We start from the raw sequence: 10672 nt of genomic DNA on the forward strand, positions 1-10672 counted from the left end.
TGGAAGGTTTTCAGATGTAAAGCAAACGGACATCATGGAAATACGTGCTGATCAATTTTGATGAAGGAAGTAGAATCAGCGATTGTCTGTGCTTAAGGAAGACACACACACGCACATGCACGCGCGCTCTCAGTCACGTACTCAGTCAGTCACTCTCAACCCCAACCCCAACCCCAACCCCAACCCCAACCAAACACTCACTCATAGTTAAATAGTGTGGTTCGAATCCCGGGTGGAACTCAGCCCCCAGTAGTACTAGAATCTGTACTTATAGCTGACACAGTATAATACAGATATAGCATATGTTACATGGTTAATCAATTACATTTTGAAATTAAGTTAAGTTAAATCTCATCACGGATCAGTGAATACAAGGTGAGGAACAGCTTCTCACTGGGTACAACATCGTCTTCCCGAACTCAACCTTCACAACCAGATAGCGCCGACTGCCCGCGGTGTTCCGATCGTAATGGTCTCAACCTTGTGATCTTCGCTCTAAATCTCACGGGGAGCCGTGGTCGAGCGATACATTCACGCAACAGGCAGCACCCGTGACCTTCACCTTCTGTGTTCCCATGTCGTAAAAGTCTGTCATCCGTCCAAGGTCATATCTTAATCTGCATTGTGTCTCGCGTGTTCAGGCTTGACTAACAAGTTTATATTTTTAACTGTTCATACCTGGCATGCAAGACGTGACGCGTCTACAATCCACGAACACAGCTCCCCGCTTTTTACTGAGACAACATATTCGTACGTTTATCACGGCTCGAATGGACATTATTTGGCATTTCGGAACACTGTGGTTTATAAACCAGATCATAGTCATGAGATACAGTACAAAACCCACTTGTTAACAGGACACTAACAGGTCCCCAGCAACCTATGTATGTCGCATGGTGGTTCCAGGGGCGGATACCGCTTTTTGAGAAAGGGGGGGTGCACACTATTGAGAAAAGGAGGGGTGCACACTCCATTTTCAGCTGACTTTCAATGGTCATTTAACAAACTTTCAGCACATAACGGGGGGTGCGCACCCCTGCCCCCCCCCCGATCCGCCTGTGGGTACTAGTGTTAGCTTATTACTCTCGAAGGAGGGGCGGTGGGATAGCCGAGTGGTTAAAGGGTTCGCTTCTCACGCCGAAGACCCAGGTTCGATTTCCCTAATGGGTATAATGCCTGAAGCTCATTTCTGGTGTTCCCCGACGTGATATTGCCGGAATAATGCTAAAAGCGGCGTAAAACCCAACTCACTCACTACTCTCGAAGGACCGGGTTCGGCGTTAAACCATACGCACTAGTAGGAATATAATGAAGATCGGATGGTCACAGGCAATGCTCAATCTCTACTTTCTCTATCACAGACCGAAACCCGTTGCTGGTGTCTCCCGCTAGAACGTTACTAACCTCACACTCGTTCACTGTGTCAGTACAGACATTCCTCAGATTATCGCTGCCTGAGGCATAAAACAGCATTCACTTACGTTATACCAGAACACACCTCCCGTTTTAGGAATGTATATTTCAGAGAATGTTTAGGATGTTTTGAATTATTTACTGCCAGGGCTTTATCAGAGCATATCGGTTGCCTACATTTCCTCCACGCAATCGCTCTGGAGTAGAGGAACCGGTGCAGACCGAGTATTTTGCATTACACCTGTGAAGCTCGTTGAGGCCGCCTATATGTGTTCAGATTTACGGTTTTAACAGCTCTTATCCAATGCACCGCCATTCAGCTGAACAAGGCGACATGCATGGAGTGTTACTACGCATCTTTTAGTCACGGCTCAATACCTCTACAAATACCTCCCGTAAACAACAGCCCAGGTTCTGCTGACCTAGTTGTGGAAATACTTGCATAGTAGCGTTAATATGAGGGGCTGACACATGTAGAATACACCAGGAGGAAGTCTGGATCACAGTGAGTATACACTATCTGTATACAATATGCAGTTTGCTGTGTTCACTGTTGCAGTTGTAGATATACACATTGATGCTGAATGCATCACGGGGCTGGGCAATGTACAGTGTAGATTATAGAACTCGGTGTATCTGAATGACGGTATGCCTGACACATCGGCGTATGGTTAAACCTATCTTGTCTAATGGCGAGCGATACAAGACAGCGACACTCGCTGAAATGAGGAATTCCTGATCACGGAAACGAAGTAATGGATTTGTAACACAATGCTATGGTTTTGTAAAACAATGCTATACCTCTGAAGAACCTATTATTTATACTATGTATACCTGTCAATCATTTAAACTATAAAATGTCTAACCAACAGATATTATAGAAGTACATTTTTTAAAAGAGGGGTAGAGTGGCCTAGTTGTTAATGCGTTGGCTCGCCACATGGAGGTCCGGGTTTGATACCCACATGGGTACAATATGTGAAGTTCATCTTCTAAGAGATCTTGCTTGGATATTTCTCAAAGCGGCTTAAAACCACATCCACTCTATCATGTTCCCCCTGATCATAAAAGACGTTATATTTAATAGTGAGAGTTCTGCATGGCCTACTTAAATGTAGAGACGCTATATTGGTACAACGTGTGAAGCCCATTTCTGATGTCCCCCGCCGTGATATTGCTGGAATATTGCTACAAGAGGCGTGAAACTAAAACTCACGATGTTTTCCCAAATCGCCTGCTTGAATTACTTCTTCCAACAAATCATATCAGTTTTAAACACTGGGCACCTGTCGACTCGAACAAGTCCGTGCATTCTTAGCACAACTCATATGCAATTTGTACAGGGCTGTACTTGAATATGATTGCTGGTGAGGTCTATCGGGAGAAAATGGAATGTGTCAGTTTTGCTTTCGGGCGAAATAGAAGATAGATATCATTGTTTACTGACTTGTCTGTTTACTGCAACAAGATATCATTGTTTACTGACTTGTCTGTTTACTGCAACATACTGCTGTGGAAATAAACATGGTGGCCTCGTAAATCAGTCATCCTGTGTGTTATGAAACTTGCAGTGCCTGCCAACCACACACGTAAGGATATCCAAACTGACCCCAATTACAGGTACCTTCTTGTCCTGTTGTAATGGGGGTTAGTCGAGTGGTTCGAGTTCGTTCACTCGGCGGAATACCAGTTCGATTCTTCACATGCGTACGATGTTTGCGCATTTCTAATGTCTCCCTTCTTAATTGTGCTGGAAGCGGCGTAAAATAGTACTCATTCCTTGTATGTGATTCGGCCCAGCATTGAGACTGTCGTGTGTAACTTAACTGAACGGTGGTGATGTAGGGTCCTCAATGGTTGGTTGGTGTTTAACGCTGCACTCAGAAATATTCCGGCTATATGGCGGCGGTCTGTACATAATAGAATCAGACAATCCAGTGATCAACAGCATGAGCACCGTTCCACGCGACTGAGATACGATGACATGTGTCAACCAAGTCAGGGGGTAAGAGAGATGACCCAGATAGCATTCAGACGTTGGCCCAACGTTGACAATGGTTTTGCCAACATTGCCAATGTTGGGCCAACGTCCGAATGCTATCTGGGGGGATGATGGACAAATCAATTCATATTTTAACAAAACAGAGGCATTATTACTAGGGCCCGTGTGTGATTTTCAAAATCCGTCAATTTTTTTTTTTATTATTCATTTATTTGGTCGAGATGTTTATTGATGTTAACAATTCACCAATTACCAAGGTGATGCGTTGTTAACATACAATACCGCAGATATCTGCGTCACTTCTCTTAATTCTGCTCATCTTTTTAAACTAATATGTCATGGAACTTTGGTATTCATATTTCAAACACACCTTATACAAATTTGATATGAAGACTGAAATAACATTACCTGTAATTCTCTTATGTGTATGTGTACATGTCTGGTTCGACAGAAGGGTTCTGCATGGACGCCACATATAATGCAAGGGAGGTAACTCGCAATGTTTCCTTCACGCTGAAGCCATTCTCTCCGCGCTGAATCCGATGGTTCGATTCGGGGAAAAATATTTTTGTACAGTTGAAAAAGCCCACCTAAAACGATACTTTTCTTTAGTTACATTTTACTTTTACTGACACGTGAATGATCCAAAACTGTGTACTCGCCTTTCCGTACCTTATTTAATATGTGATCAATTATTTATTTGTTTACAGATAATCACAATGGGTGGGTGTGCATCTAAAAACAAACAACCAAAGGAAGAGGCCTACAAGCCGGCTAATGCTCCGTCCAGTCAGCCGGAGTTTGAGGAGATCGTACCGGAAGTAAAAGCGGACGTTGCAGCAAGCAAGCCCCTGTTGAGGGCTAACGGGTCGGCTTCAGCGGCTGACGGCGACAAACGGGGTGGGTATTGCAGTAACATCCAACTCGGCCGCTTGTATTTACTTAATAGCAGAAGCAGCCCAGTCATCCCCGCAGTTCGCTGTGCAGAGTTACGTCCCTTAGGCGTGCCAGAAACCAACGATAGTGGGTTCGAATCCAAACCCTGATTTTTCCAGGAGTGTGAATACCATACGCATGTTGGTAGGTTTACCAGAAGATGTTTTAAGATCTGCATCGATTCGGGTTTCCCTGACCCGTGAAGGTCCAGGTTAGAATGAATCTTCAGTAACCCATGCTGGTCGTAAGAGGCGATTGCTTGTGATTGCACAACTAAATCTGATTGCAACCAATCACGAATCCTGAACACTCGCAATATGAAAGTGACGTACTAGAACAAAGGTTCGTGGGAAGATATGACAAGTAACCTCTATGGGAAGAGAATGGTAACTGAAGTGCATACAGGTTAAATATAATAACCAAAGGGTAACAATTCAATTCTGAATTCGCGCCTGTATAATTGGTAATTGAACAGATTGTCCAGGCCCTGCAGTGCGGATTTCGCGGGTACATACCCCAGTGGAGACACGCATTTACGTCTCAGGTTTCTGTCATCATAGTGAATGATTGAAAAAGTGATATTCCGTCATTGATAATACAACAAATTAAATATGCAATGCACGACCAAAGACAAAAAGCTGTTGCTTAAGATCATATCTATTCCTTAAGTGAGTTGAAATACGGAACGACTTTCTGCGTACATACAAGAATATATCCAGGTCTGACGTCAGTCAGCGCTACACTCACGAGGACAATGTTATTGTTGTCCAACTTGTTAACTTACCACGGTCGACTGAACTTCATTGGGATTGCAGTGGCTTGAGAAGCTGGACATGTTTATTTGGTCGTCGCTGCTGATCTCTCTCCATTATAAAGCAATGCTGTATTGACGAGCTACACGTTATGGGACCCGCCCTTTAACAGCTATTGTCAGTACATTGTTCTGTTACAGTACACGGACAAATGGAAACATGCGCTGATCAGTCTCTCGTGTCCTTCAGTACTGGCTGATGTGATCGGTACAATACAGTCCAAGTTATGTCTCATTAAGTTGAGATTCTGGAAAACATTAAGTCAATCGTTCAGTATCTCTAGTGTCGTTTAGGTGAACATTAATTCACGTGTTTTGATTCTCTATGGCAGTACATAGCGACAACATGCCACGTCTTAGCTGTCCCATCTTTCGCGGGTGTTATGTCTGAGGTGAGGTGAGGTGAAATTGGGTTTAACGTCGTGCTTGAGAATATTTCGCTCATATGACGACGTGCATGCGTGTGTATGTGTATGTGCGGCTGCTTGTACTAGCCCAGACTGAAGCTGGTTTTATAGTGCTAGCCCCACTGAGATACCATGCCGCAGTGAAGCATGAATACCCCACTCAGACACATTATACTGACTCCGAGCCGACCAGTCCTTGTTGTACCCATTAATGCCGAGCGCCAGGCAGGGACCAACAAGTACCATATTTTAACGTCTTTTGGTATTACGCGGCCGGGGATCGAACCCGCGACCTTCCGCTCTCCGGGCGGACGCTCTAACCACTACACCACGGAGGCGGTCGTTATGCCTGAGCCTGGGCCCTCAAAGCGACATCCATCGTACCTAAAACTTAATATCAAATGTTTATTTTATGACAATACTACCCTCATTCCTAATTAATTACATTATCACCTATTTCAGTGTTGTATGTTACTTCAATAAATTCGATATTTATTTATAAACTCTATATAGCTTTATCGTGATATCTGTACTTTTAATGTATATGACATTGTAGTTCGTAAGATTTGTACCATGACCCTTAGGTATGTTCGATCAAGACATTTGTTTTTATTTATCAAGTCTTTAATTGGAGGATAAAGGTGACGGAAAGGGTGACAAGGTCTGAGCAGCATCAGTTGACAGTCACCTGTTTTTTACGGACAGTTTAATAATGTCTAGGGACTGATCTAATTAATTTGGATTTTATGTAAAGTGAGTGAGTGAGTTGGGTTTAACGCCGCTTTTAGCAATATTCCAGCAATATCACGGCGGTTTATGTAGAGACGACCTTTACCGGATGCATTCCCATGGAAGAAAGGCATGACATCCCCGAGGAATTATACGTTTTTTTCAGAACAATCATCATGGAAAGGTTTAAAGTGTGGCATTTCTGTTTCAGAGTATCGGAACTCTGTCGGTCCGGGTGGAGTGATTCTACCCAATCAACCACCAGTAAAAGATGAGGCAAGTTGTTTGAAATGATGAAATGTTGATGTTGATGCTTTAACCCTGATCAAAGCGTTTTGAGCAGTTTTTACTTCTCTTAGTCTCTTTTATTTGGTTTTCTAGTTATACCTTAGTTTATTAGATAATAGAAAGTTTAGATGCGATTTTAAATTTGAACCCAGTATACATTGAAACAGACTTATTGCTCCATATACTGTTCAGTGTGTAGAGGCAACCGATCGATTTGTTCATATCAGTATATGTTCTATATCGTCATGCTGGTAATTACTTTCAGTGAGTGAGTTTTGGTTTTAGGCCGCTTCTTATAATATTCCAGCAATATCACGGCAGGGAACACCAGAAATGGGCATCACACATTGTACCATTTGCTTTGCAGTATCCGGGCGGTGGGGTAGCCTAGTGGTTAAAGCGTTGGCTCGTCACGCCGAAGACCCGGGTTCGAATCCCCACATGGGTGCAATGTGTGAAGCCCATTTCTGGTGTCCCCCGCCCCGATGTTGCTGGAATATTGCTAAAAGCGGCGTAAAACCAAACTCAGTCAGTCAGTCAGTAGTTTCAGTATCAACGTTGAATGATGATAATATTAGTATGAATATACAACGTTTCTATTCTGTGGAAGCGGACGTTTTGACATAGATTGTGTTGTCGTTGTCAAGCAAGTGCTACATGAGAAAATATACGTGTATATACATGAGTTGTGTACAACTCTTTATTCTGTGAAAGGCGACCATTCACATGTATATATTCTCTCAATTTTTTCTCATGTATCACTTCCTTGACAACGACATTAGAATCAATGTCAAAACGTCGCCTATCACAGAATAAAGAAGTTATATATCCATGAAAATATTATCATCATTCTTCATTCTTCAACTTCTAAAATGCCCATCAAAGAAGTACCAATGTAATTGAACGATCTATTTCCTTTGTTTATAAGGATAGTGTAATTTGGGTTTGTTTACACCTGTATCGGGTAATGGTGTGGGTTTGTTTACACCTGTATGGGGTAATGGTATGGGTTTGTTTACACCTGTAACGGGTAATGATGTGGGTTTGTTTACACCTGTATGGGGTAATGATGTGGGTTTGTTTACACCTGTATGGGGTAATGGTGTGGGTTTGTTTACACCTGTATGGGGTAATGATGTTGGTTTGTTTACACCTGTATGGGGTAATGATGTGGGTCTGTTTACACCTGTATGGGGTAATGATGTGGGTTTGTTTACACCTGTATGGGGTAATGATGTGGGTTTGTTTACACCTGTATGGGGTAATGAGTGGGTCTGTTTACACCTGTATGGGGTAATGATGTGGGTTTGTTTACACCTGTATGGGGTAATGATGTTGGTTTGTTTACACCTGTATGGGGTAATGATGTGGGTCTGTTTACACCTGTATGGGGTAATGATGTGGGTTTGTTTACACCTGTATGGGGTAATGATGTGGGTCTGTTTACACCTGTATGGGGTAATGATGTGGGTCTGTTTACACCTGTATGGGGTAATGATGTGGGTTTGTTTACACCTGTGTGGGGTAATGATGTGGGTTTGTTTACACCTGTATGGGGTAATGATGTGGGTTTGTTTACACCTGTATGGGGTAATGATGTGTAAACAAGCTACCTACCAACTCCTGTATCGGATATCAATATAACCTGAAACACCGAATAAGCTCGTACAGCTGTTATAATCGCTTTTAGATACTCTGTCTTGGTATCAACATCTCATACAGAACCTTTCAAACTTTCAGGCTGATCCTTCCATCCCCTTCATTGACGCTTCTGAGGATGAACTGGAGGGTCATTCCACCCCAGCTAAGTCCCTCTTTTCCGGGAACCTGTCCAAGGTTGGGGAGGTGGCGTCTGACGTCAAGGTGTCTGTAGAAGCAGCAGCTGCAGCTGGGGTGCAGGAGGTCTCAGATAAAGCAGCTTCAGAGGCAGAAGCTGCAGAGGCAGCTTTTGAATCTGCCAAAGAAAAAGCCAAGGAGAAATTGACAGAGCTGAAGCAAAATGTTGCGGAAATCAGCCCTGTGACGGTGGCTCAAGTCCAGTCTGTGTTTTCTGGAAACGACTCCGCTACCGGAGACACCAACGGGGAACTGGCAGTTGTGAAGGAAGATGCAATTGAGGAGAAAGCCGGAGGTCTTGTGGACGAGGTGATGAAGAGCGTTGAAGACAAAACAGCTAATGAGAGTCTCGTAGACGATGTCTTGAAAGCTGCCATGCCGGAGGTGGTCACCCAGGATGACGAATCAGAACCGTCTTCAACCGTTGATGCCGTGAAACAGAAAGCAAGCGAAACGCTTGACTCTGCCGTTTCCTTCGGCAAGGAAGCACTTCCGTCAACTGATGCTGTCCAGGAGACTGTCCAGGAGACTGTTCAGGAGACTGTCCAGAACGGAGTGTCATCCTTGCAGTCTTTTGTAGAACAGGCCAAAGGTGGTACGTGATTTAAACTAGGCCATCGATCATTACCCATTACACGATCTCAACACTCGTAATCTGATTCCTATTTTGTGCACGACACAGATAAATTAACACTAGTTAGGTGATGAACAGGGCAGTGACACCTAAACGTAGCAGGGTGATAATAGGACTAGGCCGGGCCTGAAATGACTCGATGACTGCCTTCACAATACTCTATCATATCGTAATTCCATACATAATGGTCCAAACTGGCTACAGCCTTTTAGGACGATTTCCTGAATGATGCATGTGAATGAGGGAAAGGCTATCTCGAGAGGGGCGGTGGGGTAGCCTAATGGTTAAAGCGTTGGCTCGTCACGCTGAAGATCCGGGTTCGAATCCCCACATGGGCACAATGTGTGAAGCCCATTTCTGGTGTCCCCCGCCGTGATGTTGCTGGAATATTGCTAAAAGCGGCGTAAAACCAAACTCAGTCAGTCAGTCAGTCGAGTTGTAAGCAGTTAGCGGTCACGTAATGCTGTAGGATATACCGCCATGAGGTTTGTTAAGTATTGATATTGACGTAAACAGTAAATTGGCAACCGCTGGATATTGGATTAGGTTCATTGTTGCCTGTTTACCCTAAGAAGTGTTACTTAGATTAGATGTCCCTTTGTAGGAGTTGCCTCGCTTAGCGAGGTCAGGACAAAAGCAATAGTTAGCTTTAGTGTTTCATAACCAGGTGTTCGCTTCCTCGTGTTGTAACTGTCTACAATTAGTCAGTGGTTCGATCCCTGACCGCAGGATACCCAAAATCGTTAACAGATGGTACTTGTTGATGCCCTGGCTGGCTTGTCGACTCGAAGTCAACATAATGTGTCTGAGTGTGGTCCCCCGGTGGTCAGCACTGCTAATAATCCGGGCTGGTACAGGGACCAACCCACAAGTTCATCTTGATCTCTGTATAAGTGAAATACCCTTGACGTAACTGATGGGTATTTTGACAGTGACGATATGTTTGTTTACTACAGAGTTCACGGGCTTCCGGTCGTCCTTGCTGGGCAAAACAGAAGACGCCGCTAGCCAGGAGCAGATAACCAAGACCAGCGAGTCTGTTGGGTACATATACTCTCCGCAGGTCTCAGGTGTTGGGTTCAGGGTCGGGGACAAGTACATCATGACAGCATACAACCTCATCAGAGACATCATCGGTGAGTAACGTCTCGCATACCGTGAAGATTTGGGATAGATTTGCTCTTCAGCATGCAATGCTTGTCAGGCGACTACAAGGTCAGACTCGCTGACTTGATAGCCACATGTCATCATATCCCAATTGCATATATATATATATCGAATCTCGTCCACACTGCTCGATGATTTACAGACCGCCGCCATACAGCTGTAATATTGCTGAGTGCGTCAAACAACAAACATAACGTCATGCACATCAGAGACATCATCGGTAGATAACGTCACACACATCAGCTACATCATCGGTCGGTAACGTCACGCACCTTAGCGACATCATCGGTAGGTAACGTCACGCACACTTTAACGACATCATCGGTAGGTAACGTCACGCACCTTAGCAATATCATCAGTAGGTAACGTAACACACATCAGCTACATCATCGGTATGTAACGTCACACACATCATAGACATCATCGGGAAGTAACGTCATGTATTTCAG

The 10672-nt window shown here is 44.0% G+C and overlaps 1 protein-coding gene across 3 annotated transcripts in view; it reads left to right on the forward strand.

The window, feature by feature from the left end:
• The window catches only part of LOC124255975, a 51902-nt gene that overhangs the window by 36400 nt on the left and 4830 nt on the right, over positions 1-10672 (forward strand). For 2 of the 3 annotated variants that reach the window (XM_046689923.1, XM_046689924.1), the window contains exons 2-5: positions 4126-4315; positions 6510-6574; positions 8327-9017; positions 10013-10192. In XM_046689923.1, the coding sequence (XP_046545879.1) occupies positions 4135-4315; positions 6510-6574; positions 8327-9017; positions 10013-10192 (1117 nt within the window). In that variant the 5' untranslated portion in view covers positions 4126-4134. Of the gene's footprint in view, positions 1-1675; positions 1919-4125; positions 4316-6509; positions 6575-8326; positions 9018-10012; positions 10193-10672 lie in introns of those variants that run through there. The other variant, XM_046689925.1, reaches the window with a different exon arrangement.

Source organism: Haliotis rubra, unplaced genomic scaffold, assembly GCF_003918875.1.
Source record: "Haliotis rubra isolate DU_JTF1 unplaced genomic scaffold, ASM391887v1 Scf614, whole genome shotgun sequence".
Lineage (NCBI taxonomy): Eukaryota > Metazoa > Mollusca > Gastropoda > Lepetellida > Haliotidae > Haliotis > Haliotis rubra.